Below are 16,057 nucleotides of genomic sequence, written 5' to 3'. Positions count from 1 at the left end.
GGCTGATAATGAATAATCAGCGAAAATAGTTGAGGATAATTACTAGAGATTATTCATTTAGTATTGCCAAAACGTTTGGAGAAAATGATTTCGGGAGTTCTTGTGTATTTCGGGTGATCGATACGACGAGTGGATTATTCAAATCTCATTATCTCGCTTATTGAGGGATCTTATCTGATTTCTATGAATGTAACTCATCCATCTTTGGATATCTATCGAGAATTATATCGGAATTTTGTGGGGATAAGTAGAAACACTTATTTTATTCCTGATCTAACACAAGCACTCGATATCTAATCATCCGCATCGTTAACATTTATGAAATCTCAAGAATTGCCGACAAGTGGCTGTTTGTCTTGCAGGATTTTATTATCGCCACCAATTTTCTCACTGATGAGCGATGATTAAAAATCAGACAATGACACAGAGATATCCTACTTGGCTTAAGTTTGTTAACAACGTTCTTAACATTCCATTACGACGAAAATAATCATTTATCACTGATTAAGACAGTGCGAGGCGAAAAATCACATAATCAGTATCAGCACGAGAATGTACTCGATGTTTTGATCTTGAGTGTTGATATTAAACTGTGAACCGCTGATTTCCCATGGAAAAATGTCATCTCTTCAATTCAATTTTTTCCAACGATTTCAATATTGTTCACTATGAATAATTCTTCTATTTCTTATTTTTACAATAAATCCGTGGAAAAAATGATAATGTGCGGACATGCTTTGGAATTTCGATGTGCTGACTAGATACAATTATTTGAACTCTGCGATGTGGGTTAAAATGAATCAATCATCGATATCGACTCAGCAATCGCAGGACAGGTTCGAAGAGCAATTGGGGCGCCGAATTACCCCAGAGGAAGTCGTAGTGATTGAATGTATTCGGTGCTTTGTAATCCATCACTACGTTTCGAAGTTTTGATCTCAAGCGACTCACATCCTGCAAACATTTCCCTGATTAATTAATTAATCAGATCATTGATAAATATCCTCCCAAAAAATACCGGAGCAATTCAATTTCAGACGTAATTTTTTTCCTACTCAATTTTCAAATGTTCAATTAATTAATTATTGTGTATAATATACTACTATTATGCATGTATATATTTTCTCTTCGTGGTGAATTGTTTATACGGGTAAATATAAATAAGATAAATTCTAAAATGAGTTTACCCACCTCTGGTGTTGCCAACCAGTCGTTATCGCTGCTGAAGAGAGCCACAGGAGCGGTGATTCGTTCGAGTTGATAATCAGGGGGTACCATCGAATTGTAAAGCCTCAAATTTTTTTGATTGTTATCGCCATAATCAAATGCCCTGAAGTGACCTTCAAGAAATTAGAGTTATTGTGAGGGCGCGTCTGTGGAACACCGGGGAAATAAGAGATGATATCATTACCTGGATTGATAAAGCCCTGACCGAAGTGTACAAACTGCTTCCACGATGCACCAGCTGGTACATGTCCTATGATCACTGTTAGATTCGCCATGTCCAATTCACCCTCGCTGAAACCAGCCACCAGGAAGAGGGTGTTGCTGCAGAGGAATCGAGTGGGTGCACCACCATGACAGATCAGGTTCGACACAAATTTTCCCCAGGGTGAACGTGAGCCGAACTCAGGGTAGCCGAATTTCTCACCCACCCACTGATTAAAATGAAAATCATGAGCACAATTTAATGTTTAATTTTCAATTTTGTGTAAATAATTTCCTTTGATAATTTCATTTGATTAATATTATCATACTGATCGTTCATGAAGATGTGTCACGGAATTGGTTTTATCGGTGGGGGAATCCCTGGAAAAGTTCAAGGTGACCGGAAGGAGAGAAATGGGAAACCAATAAGAAACTCATTGGTTTATGACCTACCACTCCAAAGTATGTCAGCTGTGCAAGTGTTGTAACAGGGCCCCGCAGATTGGTGGTGAAGGCTGCGGGTGCAAGGCCAACGGCCAACGAGATCTTGTCATTGTACTCCGGCCTCTCCGAGGTCATTACCCAAAACTGGGTTGTACCTTGCGAATGCCCAATGAACAGAATTTTTGATCTATGAAGTCTCTCCAGAACGTAATCCACCATCGCCGGTAGATCGTAAATCCCAAGCTCGTGATAGCTATACGTAAAGCCGATTTTTCTCTTAATTACCTCATGGACAATAGAACTATCGGAGTTGTTTTACCTGAAGTCCCAGAATGTTCTGTTACTCGGTGGAATAGTGCGATGATGACGGGAATAAATATTCCCACGATTATTTCCCAACCAGACGTCGTATCCCTCGTCTGCCAAGAGATAGGCTGTGGCAAAAAAAAAAAAATTATTGTAGACCTCCGTGAATTGTCAACAAAAATCGGTCAACCGACTCTAGGCGCTCGTAAACTACTGCATTTCGCAAAATCTGATAAACTCGGGAGAGTAATGATCGGGAGAGTAATGCTCAATCACCAATCCAATCGATTACGAAGATGGTACATTCTAATGTCAAATAATTGCGATTTAATCTCGGTATTAACATTTTTCTTTACGCACCTGGTGAATGTACATTCTGAAACTATAATTTCAGCTTCACCTTCAAGGATTCAATTTCGCATTCCCAATGAATATAAAATCGATTGCCACACACTATTTTCGAATACCAGATACGTCAAACCTGTTAAGTAGAACAGATGGTGTTACCAAGAGCCTTGTCAGGGCCAGTGAGGACCCAATCAGCCGAACTCCCACCTAATCCATGTTGAAGAAGAACTGCTGGACGATTTCTCCCAACTTTTCGTCGATCCTCCGATCTTCCGAATGGAATTCTGTGCATCTCCAGGATGTAACCGTCATCGGTAACGACTCTGTGAGACTCCAGGGGATATCCATACTTCGATGCCAAATCCGGCTGCAACAGATTTTTTTTTTACTCAACTCCTGACTGCCGGTTGAAATTACTCTAATTGTTAAATTAGAAATGTAAAAATCGGTTCTTATGATCTACACCAATTATCGTATATCGTTAAGTATCGTTTAAACTTCAGGCTCGAATGACTATATAAATCTCCAATCTGTACCGATCGCCCCCTTTCACCACTCCACAAACAAAATAAAAAACGAAATTACTGTCGCTAAATCGGTATCCGGATTCTTATCAAGTCCTCCAACGAAAATGGGAAGAGATCCCCAGAAGGAGCTGAAAGCAAACAGCCATAGTCCTCCGTTCGACATCATCATCACAAGGTGCAATAACTCTTGACAGACGTGCAGACACTGTCTTTTATAACATTCAACTGAGTACCAAAGTGGGCACGTGCACAACCACTTGTTCACCAGCACTTTTTCAATTGATTACCGTTCCCTCCATGTAACTAAGTGGCGTTTGCCCTCGACAGCACCCTTTTATGCATGTGCTACCGTGTGGGTTCAGCAACTGGAAAAAATCTCTCTCCTTTGGGTCTAAGTAAAAGTCAGACATACAAATGACTTCATCAAAGAGTCCAGTCCTGGTTGACAGTCTACCCTGATGACTCCATTAAATCTCATAACTCCAAGCCAATAACTCCTGGCAACATATTATTGTTATTCAAATATTCATGGGGTCAGGCACCCCTGGACTCCTAGACATGATCACTCCATGATTAAATTTTGAGTTAGAGAATCAAATATTTAATTAGTTAATCAATTTTTACAGCAGCCCGTGGGAGTTGTTTGGGCAGTGCATACGATTCACAGAAATGCCAAAAGCATTTGAAAAAATGGAGAATAGGGTACATTCACGCTATACGTGGAGACAATTGCGAAATTTTCAGGTGCAAGGAGGTCGGGGCTTCGAGCACTACAAGGTCGATTGCATCATGAAATATACAACAACTTCCAGCGATAACATTCAGACTTCTCCAACTTAACATGTGCCCGATCATTTTCACTGACCAATCTCCCCGGCTCTGGAATAGAAACTCCTTTTTTGCGGTTGTCAGAATCGTCTTGTTCTATTGTAATCATATCAGTCAAGGATTTTTTTTTCTATAAACAGGTGCATGCGGGTAATAAAAGTGGCAATCATGTATTAAATGCTAGTCCCATAAATAATTTAATGACGTGAGTATACGATGTGGCGATGATGGAAAAAAAATAACAAGATATTGTCGACGGATTGTTTTGAAATGAGCACAATGTATCGCGTATGAGAGAGCCAGTGGAAAAACTTGGGGCTTTTGGTGTTGTAGGTTTAGTACAGATTTTATTTACTTCTGACAATTATTTGACTGGCAAAAGTCTCTCGTTCTGGTGAAATTTTTTCTGCGGAAATTCTTGGGTGTGGATTTGTTAAGTGCTCTCAGGTGTTCCTTATTTCATTTGTTGTTACGAAATCTTGGAAAAAAGAAACATTTAACATTCGCGGTTTGAAGATTCTTGCAGAGAGAATTACGGCTCAATATTCTACAGAAAATATTACCCCATTGAATATATATTGACAAATTGTTTTATTTTACAATGCAGTAAAGGTATATTTCATTTTTAAGAACATATTATGAATGGAATCTTATTATTCTACTGTTTCTCGAATGCAAGTGTAATGTCAATAATCAATGTAATAACATATCGAGTTATTAATCGGAATTATCTACAGAGGTAGTTTGAGTATTAACAAGTTAATGGCACAGTCTGTATATTGGAATCTATGAAATATGATTAATACAAATTCTTCAGGCGTTGATAATATTTTGCGTCCCATTGAATGGGATGTTGTGGTCATTCAAAACGTTGAGTACGTCATTATACAAGAACTTTTCAGTTTCATTGAGGAAAAGAAAGTCGAGGTGACTGAATTTCGAGTGTTGAATTTCTCTCACTGTTGTTGTCAATAATTTATTTCTCACTGCATCAATATCCTGCAACAATAAACAACAATGAATGAATGCGCAAAGACAAACGCCTGAATATTCATAACATACGCATATGAATTGAATAATACGAACTGTTCTCGTAGTGAAAGGATCATTAGCCGCGTAATAGAGATAACACGGGGCAGATATTTTATCAAGTGGATACTCTGGAGGTTTCACACTCTGATACTTGAATAAATTCTCCTTCGGTCCAAAATCGAATTGCTGAAATTTTCCTGCAACAAAAAAAAAAATAAATAACCAGACACGTGCACAAAATGCGTCACGAATTACAAATTTTGCGTGGAATTATTTGGGTTGTGATGCCATTTTTTATTTTCAAATAAAAAAGGGGACTCTCAACTTTATTCCCAGTACTTCCTACGAGGACAATCATAATTGTACGTTTTGCACAGAGAAATTGGAACCCATCGATGTATTCCTGTCACGTCGAGGCTTTTCCTGAATCCCAAAACGTGCGCCAGCGGCAAAAAATTTCTCTGAACGCAATTTTCCACGCAAAAAGTCTCAAATAAAAAAGCCATTTACACACTAACCACTGATAGTTATTTGTCGATAATGCATGAATGTATCCACAGACGTGCCTTGGGGGTAATGATTCAGCAAACGTGGCAGCATGACCTGATAATCAAACAAAATAAGATAGTAATCATGCATCTTATAATTACTAAACCTGTATAACTGCGGGCTGCCTGGCTCTCTCCATCACCCTCAAAATTATTGACTTGCTACATAAATCACAATTAACGGCGGGAATCTCAGTTCACTAGAATTATTGCAATCCTCATTACCATTGACATTCCGCGCACTTGTGTAATTTCATCAGGTGAGAATGCACAATTATGAGAGATCAAAACGCATTATCCAGAGTGTATGTAACATTTGAAGGTGAAGAACATTTATTGGATAAGTCTCACCAGATCGAATGCCTCGAAGTTGGTTAATCCAGTGAGGTACTGCACCAGCCTCTGGCAGATTGATTGAGTACTTCTGCTCAGACATAATCTGGCGTAAGTGCTCATGTTGATAGAATTTCGGGAGAAGAGTTCGTGTCGGTTGAGCAATCGGAGGGCATCCTGTATCAAGATTAATCATTAATTCATTGACATCGAACAATCATTAATAAGAATTAGGGATAAACCTCGATTTGGTTTCCGTATCGAATTCCAACGGAGGCAAATAAACCCGGAAGATCGTGAGTGACGATCGCCACTGGTGCCCACAGCAGGACCACATTCACCTTCAAATTATACTCCGGTCGTTTCGATAAGAGAACCAGTTCCACTGTACCTCCCATTGAGTATCCCACCAGGGACACTTGGGATTGTCCAGTTATCGATAGAATGTAGTCGATCGTCGCTGCTGTGTCGTAAGTGCCGATTTCATGCCAACTGGAAGTGAAAAATTAATTCGATGATTCATATCCAATGAATTCAATAAAAAATTTTCAGGGACGCGATATACGACAGGCACGATAAAATCTGTCAAATAGACTTTACGAGTATTCTCCCGTTAGATTCGTCATCAAACCTGAATCTCCAAAATTGTGCGTTATCCGGGGACAGTCTCTCGTGACGTCTCGAGTAGAAATTTCCCCGGGCGTTGAAGACCCAGACATCGTAGCCCTCGTCGACCAGCATGAAAGCTGAAACATTAATTGATGATATTGCTCATTAAGTCAGGATTAATTCTGGTAAAATGCACCTGCATTCCCCGGAGATTTACCTAGATCTCGTCGTGATCCTCGAAGGACCCAAACGTCGGAGGCTCCAAGAAGCCCATGAAGCAGAAGGACCACAGGTTTTCCATTAGCTGCGGGTGACTTTGGACCACTTGGTATTCTATGTGCCGTCAGTATATACCCATCTTCCGTCGTGACGGCGTGTTCCTCGGCTTCATATCCGGCTTGAGACACTAATTCAATCTAAAATCAATCAATCCAAGAGCTTACTTCCTCCAATCAACTATTCCCCCTCGACACAACTTACGAATGTCTCTGCACTGCTGTTCACCAGGTCATTATCGGAAATCTGTGATTGCCTGTGATATCGCTGTGGATAAATGATACCACTTCTACTGTATTTTCTATTAAATCCGGTAAATCGCGAAGTAACGGATCCTATCCAGAGAATAGCCACCAGAACGAGGCAGCCTGTCGTACCATTCGGCATTTCGAAGTTAGATGAGTGTATACCATCAATAGTTAATGGTCACTGTTCACACCGACTATTTACATCACTTTTTTCTCCTACCCCTACCGGCCATGATCGGCCTTTACTCCTCTTCCTCGATTTCTTCCAGGCCGAATGTACCACCGGGATGATTTATTTCGTTGTCAACCTCGTACTCAACCTCGATGACTGCAACCAGTAAAACACACAACACATGAAATAAAGTATGAGAATTATTTCACGGGATTGTATAACTGGTGTATCTATTCAGGGCCGAGGTAAAGATTCATCCTTGATTTTTTTTCTCGGTGAATATCTTCCCTTTTTTTATTTATAGAAAACTTTTATTCTCAGGATGAATTTGTTTCTTCGGGTGGGGACAATTGATTGATGATAAGCGGTTTATGCGGAGAATTTCGAATTTTTACTTTTCCTATCTCTTCATCGTGGAAGACACGGCTGTTGTGATGGCCCCAGCGCTCCGTCAGGGTCTGACTGGGTGACCATTGTATACGGACTTGAAATGATGCCAGGCGCATACATAATGAGCCAAGTTAACTGGTTATAAGACGAGCGTGATGAAGGGAAGAGACCACTGGCATTCGTGGCATTTATATTATTTTAAATAGCTGAGAAATTGGGGAAGTCCCGTGGTCGGGTCAGGTCGGTGGTCGGGCCCTCGAATTTATGGATCTTCCAGAGAATTCCCGGTGAAGGAAATTCATGTTAGAATTCTTTCTTTTTTTCTTCTTGTTTACGTAAATGTGAGTCATGCGGTTAAATATTCACAACGGTTTCGCGGACGAGTTCAAATGCATTATTGAACATCCCGCGTTGGTGGACGGGTTTACACGGAAGTGTCTTCAATTGTATCTAATGTTTATTTAATGCAGTTTATTTAATCAATTGTAGTTATTCACGTCAGATAGTCTGTGCAATCGGTTGACTGAGCAAACTCGGGAATTTGTTGTTACACAATGGAGAGCTCGCCGTGTTTGAGGAGAAATTGATTGGTGTTTGTATTGCAAATGAGTAAGTGCGCAATTATTCATTTGAATTGGATAGATTTTGACGTTATCGACGGATCGCCGCGAATTCTTTGAATTTCTCTGGCGGCGCTGTTGGTGTCTCTACAACGCATGCGCGGGAACAGCTGCTTTCTTTCTCGACGTTTTGTCAAAGAAGCGACATGGTGCGTATCTTTTTATCCAAATATTAATCCGTATTTATCGGTGCAATCCCTCCTTTCTTTATCATCCATAGTGCAGATTTTGAATTATTTGTTATTAATGTTTGTGGTTATTATTTTCAGTCGGCTCACAAGACGTTCATCATCAAGCGAAAGCTTGCCAAAAAGCTGAAGCAAAACAGACCGATCCCACAATGGGTTAGGATGAGGACTGGAAACACAATCCGGTGAGTTTTATTTTTTAATCAATTAATTAACCCATTATTTGAAATAAAATCCAATAGCTCGGAATTAGTCGATCGGCAATTCACTGGTTTTCATTGAGATCTATGAGCAAATAGAAATTATTATTGTAAATTTTTGAGGTTACGTTAATATTTCAATTACAGTGAAAAATTGAGAATAATAACAACATGTGACTCAATATTTTTAGTATTATATGTTATCATTGGGTGTGAAATCATTTCGATACATGTAATCTCATGAATTTTGAGATCGGCTATTGATGTTTTATCCTCTAGATTGATGATTATGTATTTTATTTTTCAGATACAACGCGAAGAGGCGTCACTGGAGGAGAACCAAGTTGAAGCTGTAAGCTATCAACATCAACATGTATATTTCCACCGTGTGAGCTTGCTGGATCCAATAAAAATACAATAAACGAATATCCTTCTAAACATTTTATTTCATCCGAACCATCTTAAATTATCATTACAAAATATACCAGGATTACAATGTATTACCAATTTTACGGTATCGCATTCGCTCCAGATAATTATCGAGAAGCTCCTCTGGTGTTTTGGGATTTCTCATATAATAGTCTTTCGGAGGGACTCCTTCTTCGAGCCGAACATAATAATGTACATATCTGTACGTTATTCTACCAATTCGACTCTTAGCGTGTTTTCTGATTCCATGAACGACTTTTCCTTTCGTTGCGAAAGACTCGGCTGAAACGATTGATTATAAATACGGGAAGTGAAAAATGGAATTCCATCGCATCAGAATATACTCACCAACCCAGAGATTACTTTTGAATTCTACATTGTGCTCCTCAACAGCCATCCGCTGTGCCTCTAAAATCGTCTCTTTGGCAGCTACAGCTCCTTTTTTCAGACAGAAACTTAATTGTCTGACAGCTTCATCGACAGTCAATCCACGTACGAAAGACGCTATGTACCACATGGTTTTTGGACTGTATTTAATGTTGGCTTTGACATTACAAACGAACTGAAATAAAATAATAATGTTTACTTCATCAGTTGAAATTCTAAATGAAGAATAACATACAGCAGGTCTTCTCGGTTCTCCTGGTTCCTGAGGGGGGTAGACCTTCTTATTATAATCCATCCAGTGTTTAGGCCCCTCATAATCTCTCTCATGATCCTCTTCTTCAAAAAATCGAGAAGATGTCGTGTGAATAGTCGAAGCTGGAGTTATTGTTCTAACGAATGGAACATTGTTGCCATTAAATTTACAGGTAGACGTCAACGTCTGAATACACCTCCTCAGGCTCTGCATTTTTATCTTTCTCAAAAAAAAATATCCAATATAAACAAGAGATTAAAAATTCGGATGAATTCTATCTACAATTTCAAGTGATTGATTACTCGAGAATCAGTGGAATTTGAAATAGAACAATACTTTTGTTCCTAAATTTCTATTTTCCACAACTGTCGAACAATTTTTCACTGATTATTAATCGGTTATAAATAAATAAGAGTACCTCGCCTCAACACTGGCTCACGATAACCTAAAAAGTCGTTTCAATTCTCCAGAACTGCAGGACAGCGCCTCTAGAAAATACTCAAATTGAATTCCCAGTGAAATGTAGTTCCAGTACAAAAATAACCATTCGATGTGCAAATGTTAACAGAATAAAGGGGTCTGTCCCTTGTTTTTATCAATTCGCTGACTTCATACCGTTTTATTTAACGACCCATCAACGATTACCTCAATAAAACTCCAGTCATTCAATTTTTCCCATCACGTTGAGTATTCCTATTCCAAATAACTACATCTAGGTCATAAAAAATATAAAAATGTATTATGTTCAATTCGAATTTATTAAAAAAACATAATGCAAACCATGTTTTACATGAACATCGTATAGAAAAAATATAGACATTAGGTGATTAAATCGACGGTAATAATAATGAGATAATAATGTTTTTATTTTACACGGTCAAGTGATTTAGAAGTGGAAAAAGGTAGCGGGATTTAAAATAACTAAAGGGATTTAACAAAGAAACAAATCCAAACATTTTTTTTCCAACAAATTTCGTTCATCGATCTCCATTATTATTTGTTACTTTTCATTTAGTATTAAAAAATTTCATAGTACGCAAAAGTTCGTTTTAAAACAGCAGCAACATCCAGAATTCCACACATGGATTTAAGGGAGGGAGGATTTATCGTTTTGAAGATTTTTCTATGCATGACCTGGAATCGAAGACACACGATACGTGTGACGGTTAGATGACAATATTCTGATTTTCCTAAATTTTCTAGTTAATTTCTTACACTTTTCTGTTTTATTTTTGTAATGAAAAAAGATGTGGGAACCTGTTACATATTAAATTGTACATCTTCCTGGCAATTAACAAAAAGGATTACGACAGATCACGAGGGATCGTAAATTTTTTACTGCTGTTTACACTCAGTGGGCTCTATTGCCTGCGGTTTCCCACCTGATCTTGTCTCGTTCTTGCCCGAGGGCTCCTCCGAGTCTTCCGATTCTTCCGAGTCTTCGTCCTCATCACCCTCGTCGTCCTCGTACTCATCCCCTTCGTCCTCAAGGCCTTCACCTAATTAAAAAAAAATCATTTAACCGCTCAATTCATTCCTCAATTTCTACCACTAATTCTCCTGCAATTCCTCACTTATCTCCAGGTGTTCCCGGAGAATCGGTAATTTGAGAATATTTAAATTATAAATTCGATTATTGAATAGCTCTGAATTAAAAATACCTGTATAGTAAAGAACAGCGCGAGGGACAATTCTCTCTCTAATATAATGGCCAGTTTCAAAATCGCTGGTGAGAAGTGCCTGTATGTCCTCATCCATGTCAGCATCGCGATCATCTGGAACTATAAAAAATTATTGACGCATCTAGCTTTAGTTTTATGAAAAGAAAAAAGCCAAGCCCTCCACGTGTCGAGTGCTATTTTTACATATCAAGTGAGTTCAATTCATTAACAATCTCCAACGATATCCAACTGCCGGAAATCAGATGACGTAATTACCCAAAAATTCATGCCAACACAACTTACCAACTGGCGGTGAGAAGAAATTAAAGAAGGAATCGTTCTGCACAGTTTTAGTAACTGTGCGCATATGGCCCCTGGATTTGTGCTTCTGATTTTTCTTGATTGTTTTAACAGTAACATTCTTCCCCTTTTTCCAGTCAATGGTACAGCCCGTGCTCTTGTAAATCTCTGGCCCCTCAAAACTGAATGGATCATTCTTCTCAGGCACACATTTCATCAGATACTCCTTAGTGAGAACTGAATTCGAGAAGTATTCGTTTGAATCGAAGTGGAATTCCAGAATGAAACCCTGTTGATCATATGCAAAAACTCCAGTAAAATAAACAAATGTATGAAAATATACAACAATATTAACTCTCACTCTCTCGAGTCTCACTTACCATTGGATTGGTCTCCAAGAAAATAACTTTGATATCATAGAGATGTTTTAGAATAGGTTCATCATGCTCCTGAACCATTTCAGCAAGCATACCGACATTTTTGAATATAGTGAGCCAAAATTCGGGGATCCCCTTGACATTTTCATTCTCAGACTCATCCTTCTTCTCCTTGATCTCCTCAATCTTGACTTTATCCTTCAAGTCATTGGTGATGCCTTCCTCCTCCTCATCACTCTCCCAGACGCACTCCTCGTCAGTAGGTTCGTACAATCCTGCCACAATTCCACTCCTCGTCTCATAAAGATTCGATGACATCTTGTGGTACTTGCATTCAAGCGCATGCACCTCCTCGTAGAATTTCGCCTCGAGATTAACCGACAGTAGTTGCAGCTGCTTGAGGGCCTTGATCCTGCGTTGAACTGGAGCCGGTAGGTTCTGATGACAAATAATAATTCAGTGAATGCTAGAACAGTTAACCAATCAATAGAGAAAATTACCTCCATAGCAGAACCGACATTCAAACGATTCTGCAAAGCTGCCAAAAGTCCATGTCGATCCATTATTCGATTAGCAATCCTCTCGTCGTCATCCTCAACCGACTCCATGTCGCTGTCCTCTGCTCTCTCTGGATCTATCATGGCACTACTGACCATCAGATAACCCAGCGACAAACAACCAAGGAGAAAAGACACGCAGGAGAAAAACCAAAAAAAAAATAAAATAAATGACTTAGAAAACTCAAGAAGAAATAACAAAATAACCAAACGTAAATCAACACCGGTACGCTTGCAATTCAAACCGTTAAACGTCTATTGAAAAAAAAATGAGAGCAGGATAAGATGGGCCACATTTAATAGCCAATACCTCAAGATCGGTAGAGTGAAATCGACTGATTTTTCTCCAACGTGAATCGATTTTCTGAGACCTCAAAATCCGATCTGACAATAGAAATCGTTTCACTCGATCACAAAATACGACTCGAGATCCTCCATTTTACCTCACCTTCCCGAATATTCCCTCAGCCACGAAAAATTCAACTGTCATCCGAAACAAACAAAGCCACTGCCAATTTTTTTCAATTCCATCTGCCAACCGCCATGCCATCCCACAAGAGCAAAAGGTTATTGCCGATACATATAGTAATCACACCGGGGATTCAAGTCGGAACAAAGGCCCCAGAGATAATACCAAAAATCCATTACCTCCCATCTATCAAATTTTCTGTCCCCATAAAATCCCCTGAGATCAGTCCATCGCAATTAATAATTCCCCCGAATGCGTACAATTAAAGCTTCGCATAAAAAAAAGGCAATCTACGACTTGTTAACGCGACGTCTCCGGGCACATGGAGAACTGCCGAACGAGGAATCAATTGGGTTACACGCATTTGACCGTTAAAAAAAAAACATAACGACATATCCCAAAAGCCACATAATCCCCTAATCATGGAACTCGCAGACATTTCCCCGGATCATTAAAAACCCAGTAATTACGACTAATTGATTGTAAAATCGTACTCACCTTTTTCGAGTGGAATGAAGCCGGACACTACAGGCTGATGGCCGTGTTGAAGAGGGAAGGGGATGGAATATGCGCAGAGAGATGATCGAAAATCCAAGTGACTTCCGGTTTCCAAGTTCCCTCCAATAAAGGCTTGTGTCCACTGTTGTCCCTAGAAATCCCCTAGTCACCAAACACTGTGCGCACCACAGAGGATTGACCAAAGTAGAGGCTCAGTTCTGGGGGTTTGAGTGACCCCAGAGGCATCGTAGTAGCCAACCCCATAAGAGGGAGGGCGCCACACGCAACGCTGGAGTATCTGCTCGTTAGCCGACTTAGCGACTTTTCAGTAATATCCCTCCAGCTTCCCTTTTAATAACTCTGAGCTCTTCGATGCCTCAGATTCCACCGACTGGAATTTTTGACGCTGATTTCAAAGCCTCCGACTGCTGATTATTTGTGTTTCAACGAATTAACAGTTATTAAAAATATCTTCACAAATTTGTCAGTGATGTTTACTTCATTTACTTCAATAATAATTTAATATCGTACTTACCGTTTTGGGCGGAGATATAAAATACGACGTAAATTTAAGGCCCGGATGGATTATCTGGAAAATATAATTTACTCCGAAGTTTGGACTGCTAGTTACTCCGGAAATTAATCGTTTTTTTCCAATAATTGTTAGCTAGCACCGTAACGGTTGTCAACAACTAGAGCGCTAGCTAACAATTATCGGAAAAATCGATTAATCGGTGGAGTAATTAGGAGTGCCAATTTTGGAGTAAATCATCTTTTCCAGACAATCCAACCGGGCTTTAATTCCAATTTCAAAATGCGGCACTCCAGCGTAGTCAATCACTTGTTTATACACGCACTCGCGATTTATCTGATGGAGCCATATCTACTGGCATCTCGACATCATCTGATCAAGAGATAAAATCATCTCGAAAATTCAAACCCCCGAACCGACCGCGAAAAAATCCACGGAACGGATATGATATATCCGGCGGCGCTAGTTAATAAATAAATTTCACTCACCGGCGTTGGATGAAAATAAGTCCGCTTTCAATTTTCACCTTTCGAACGACCTACCTTAACTGTAAACATAAAAAAAAACAAATCGTTAATGAAATTTCGACAAAATAATTTTTTTACTGCAAAGGCGATTTTTAATTTTGATTTGAGAGTTTTTATTTTAAATTATTATTTAAAATTATTTTTTATTTTTTATTTTAATTTTTTTTATTTTATTGGAGAGTTAATTGAATAATTGAAAATTGTTTGTAATGTAAGCATTGAATATATCAAGAATCAGGAATGAAAAAAATGACATGAAAATAAAATGAAAATGATGCTTCAAGGTCATAAAAAAATGCATACGAAACTCACCTTGCAGTCGGTTGCAAGAAGCCCTCCAATCCTGAAGATCTCTCCATGTGATTCTGACGCCAAAGGTTGAAGTCGGCTTGGAAGCACCAACACTCGAGACAGTTCAAAAATTCACTAATCACTCACCACACAACCAAGAATGTTTTATCAACTCAAAATCCACAAAGATCAATAAAATAATATCAAAGATCAAATAATATTTTGAATCATTCAAAATAAAATGAATGAGAAAAGTAATCCTTCGAATCTAATTCGCACTCTCACTTCAGTCCGTATCTAAACACACACTAAACAATTCCGAGAAACGGACAAAGGAATTTTTGTAAACACAATGACGCCGAGCGGCCGTTCGGCAATACCGAAGTTCAGTGTAACAAACGAAAAATCTCAATCACTCAAAATGCTTTGATAAACCGTTTAAAAAATTATTTCACATCCCAAAATCACTTGCACTGAGTCCCGCACTTTGTATTTTCAATGTTCACAGGCAGCGCCGGTTTTCTGCACTCACTAGGACCCCGATGTTAACGGATTTTCACTACGCGACGCGAGACTGACCGTTCTACGCGCGGGTCGCGGAACGACTGACTCCCCACTGAAAATGGCAGGGCGTTGGAGACAGCGCTCGAGTGGGGGGTCCCCCGGCGATACTCCGCGCACGCGCACTGAACACCCCGCATGCGCACAGAACACAGAAGACCGCTCGAGTGGGGGGTCGCCAGCGATTTCTGGCGTTAACATTTGAATACCAGTCGAGTCGTTTGATTTTTTTTCTTTCAAATTGACATGAAAAAAATGAACAATGGGTATATGATTATTTCAATAAGAGACATTCTGACCCAGTATTGACTATTTTTTCATAAATCAAGTAATTAAAGTGAAACTCTTTCCACGTCACCCAAGAGGTAGAGTCCTTGACGCGTTTTTTTTTAACGTGGTATCCCCTGTAGGCCTAATCCACTAAGTCAATGAATGGGAAATTGTTATGATTTAAAAACCTGGAATCAAAAAAGAACCATGACATTTATTAATAATAAATAATAATGAATTAATAATAAATTCATCAATTTCTATGGATATTCTAGCTGCATTGTCGATGTGGAATCATCTCAGCAACACTGATTTGGGAGGAATACTGAACGATGATGGAAGATTCGAGGAAGTTGTCAATGACATAAAACAGGTGAATTATTTAATCGATGACAATAAATGGATAATAAGGCGGTTGTCTCATTATTTTCTTGTCTTATTATTAGAT

The 16,057-nt window shown here is 39.1% G+C and overlaps 4 protein-coding genes across 8 annotated transcripts; all 4 read right to left on the bottom strand.

Moving 5' to 3' along the window:
* Nucleotides 1-97: 97 nt before the first annotated feature.
* LOC105262826 (lipase 3) lies at nucleotides 98-3,301 on the bottom strand. The gene is made up of 7 exons (XM_011298635.1): nucleotides 3,112-3,301; nucleotides 2,686-2,893; nucleotides 2,192-2,306; nucleotides 1,882-2,125; nucleotides 1,412-1,658; nucleotides 1,192-1,340; nucleotides 98-954 (listed from the first exon to the last, which is right to left on the bottom strand). Exons 1-7 carry the CDS (start codon nucleotides 3,220-3,222, stop codon nucleotides 805-807), a joined length of 1,224 nt encoding a protein of 407 aa, XP_011296937.1. The 5' UTR covers nucleotides 3,223-3,301; the 3' UTR covers nucleotides 98-804.
* Nucleotides 3,302-4,490: 1,189 nt separating this feature from the next.
* LOC105262825 (lipase 3) lies at nucleotides 4,491-7,552 on the bottom strand. The gene is made up of 9 exons (XM_011298633.1): nucleotides 7,495-7,552; nucleotides 6,884-7,255; nucleotides 6,621-6,819; nucleotides 6,426-6,540; nucleotides 6,037-6,286; nucleotides 5,813-5,971; nucleotides 5,432-5,516; nucleotides 4,968-5,110; nucleotides 4,491-4,880 (listed from the first exon to the last, which is right to left on the bottom strand). The coding sequence occupies exons 2-9, from the start codon at nucleotides 7,064-7,066 to the stop codon at nucleotides 4,695-4,697; spliced, it is 1,320 nt and encodes a 439-aa protein (XP_011296935.1). The 5' UTR covers nucleotides 7,067-7,255; nucleotides 7,495-7,552; the 3' UTR covers nucleotides 4,491-4,694.
* A 1,371-nt stretch (nucleotides 7,553-8,923) lies between these two features.
* mRpL22 (mitochondrial ribosomal protein L22) lies at nucleotides 8,924-10,088 on the bottom strand. Of its 2 annotated transcripts, none has more exons than XM_011298631.1 (4): nucleotides 9,985-10,088; nucleotides 9,549-9,785; nucleotides 9,275-9,488; nucleotides 8,924-9,208 (listed from the first exon to the last, which is right to left on the bottom strand). In XM_011298631.1, exons 2-4 carry the CDS (start codon nucleotides 9,777-9,779, stop codon nucleotides 8,988-8,990), a joined length of 666 nt encoding a protein of 221 aa, XP_011296933.1. In that variant the 5' UTR covers nucleotides 9,780-9,785; nucleotides 9,985-10,088; the 3' UTR covers nucleotides 8,924-8,987. The 2 variants fall into 2 exon arrangements, with proteins under 2 accessions (XP_011296933.1, XP_011296934.1); XM_011298632.1 differs by lacking the exon at nucleotides 9,985-10,088 and adding an exon at nucleotides 9,869-9,961.
* A 323-nt stretch (nucleotides 10,089-10,411) lies between these two features.
* On the bottom strand, nucleotides 10,412-13,534 carry LOC105262823 (nucleosome assembly protein 1-like 1). Of its 4 annotated transcripts, XM_011298630.1 has the most exons (7): nucleotides 13,429-13,534; nucleotides 12,405-12,552; nucleotides 11,908-12,342; nucleotides 11,531-11,816; nucleotides 11,228-11,347; nucleotides 10,949-11,065; nucleotides 10,412-10,700 (listed from the first exon to the last, which is right to left on the bottom strand). In XM_011298630.1, exons 2-7 carry the CDS (start codon nucleotides 12,543-12,545, stop codon nucleotides 10,690-10,692), a joined length of 1,110 nt encoding a protein of 369 aa, XP_011296932.1. In that variant the 5' UTR covers nucleotides 12,546-12,552; nucleotides 13,429-13,534; the 3' UTR covers nucleotides 10,412-10,689. The 4 variants fall into 4 exon arrangements, with proteins under 4 accessions (XP_011296932.1, XP_011296929.1, XP_011296931.1 ...); XM_011298627.1 differs by having other exon boundaries at nucleotides 10,412-11,065; XM_011298629.1 differs by having other exon boundaries at nucleotides 10,412-11,065; nucleotides 12,405-12,538; nucleotides 13,429-13,528.
* Between the last annotated feature and the right edge of the window lie 2,523 nt (nucleotides 13,535-16,057).

The sequence above is a fragment of the Fopius arisanus genome, unplaced genomic scaffold, assembly GCF_000806365.1.
Source record: "Fopius arisanus strain USDA-PBARC FA_bdor unplaced genomic scaffold, ASM80636v1 scaffold00011, whole genome shotgun sequence".
Lineage (NCBI taxonomy): Eukaryota > Metazoa > Arthropoda > Insecta > Hymenoptera > Braconidae > Fopius > Fopius arisanus.
Note: the sequence above shows the minus strand (reverse complement) of the source record. Positions and strands in the feature narration are given on the sequence as shown.

What these genes read in the sequence shown, in the direction of transcription:
- LOC105262826 (XM_011298635.1), bottom strand. Translation starts at nt 3,222, where the DNA reads ATGATGATGTCGAACGGAGGACTATGGCTGTTTGCTTTCAGCTCCTTC. An exon ending in AGCTGACATACTTTGGAGTG is followed by an intron (nt 1,659 to 1,881) that starts GTAGGTCATAAA and finishes CATTTTAATCAG; the next exon opens with TGGGTGGGTGAGAAATTCGG. An exon ending in ACTGGTTGGCAACACCAGAG is followed by an intron (nt 955 to 1,191) that starts GTGGGTAAACTC and finishes AAATGTTTGCAG; the next exon opens with GATGTGAGTCGCTTGAGATC.
- LOC105262825 (XM_011298633.1), bottom strand. Translation starts at nt 7,066, where the DNA reads ATGCCGAATGGTACGACAGGCTGCCTCGTTCTGGTGGCTATTCTCTGG. An exon ending in TCGACAAATAACTATCAGTG is followed by an intron (nt 5,111 to 5,431) that starts GTTAGTGTGTAA and finishes TTTTTGTTGCAG; the next exon opens with GAAAATTTCAGCAATTCGAT. An exon ending in ATCCTTTCACTACGAGAACA is followed by an intron (nt 4,881 to 4,967) that starts GTTCGTATTATT and finishes TTATTGTTGCAG; the next exon opens with GATATTGATGCAGTGAGAAA.
- mRpL22 (XM_011298631.1), bottom strand. Translation starts at nt 9,779, where the DNA reads ATGCAGAGCCTGAGGAGGTGTATTCAGACGTTGACGTCTACCTGTAAA. An exon ending in GAGAACCGAGAAGACCTGCT is followed by an intron (nt 9,489 to 9,548) that starts GTATGTTATTCT and finishes ATTTTATTTCAG; the next exon opens with TTCGTTTGTAATGTCAAAGC. An exon ending in CAAAAGTAATCTCTGGGTTG is followed by an intron (nt 9,209 to 9,274) that starts GTGAGTATATTC and finishes CAATCGTTTCAG; the next exon opens with CCGAGTCTTTCGCAACGAAA.
- LOC105262823 (XM_011298627.1), bottom strand. Translation starts at nt 12,545, where the DNA reads ATGATAGATCCAGAGAGAGCAGAGGACAGCGACATGGAGTCGGTTGAG. An exon ending in ATGTCGGTTCTGCTATGGAG is followed by an intron (nt 12,343 to 12,404) that starts GTAATTTTCTCT and finishes ATTTGTCATCAG; the next exon opens with AACCTACCGGCTCCAGTTCA. An exon ending in TCTTGGAGACCAATCCAATG is followed by an intron (nt 11,817 to 11,907) that starts GTAAGTGAGACT and finishes TATGATCAACAG; the next exon opens with GGTTTCATTCTGGAATTCCA.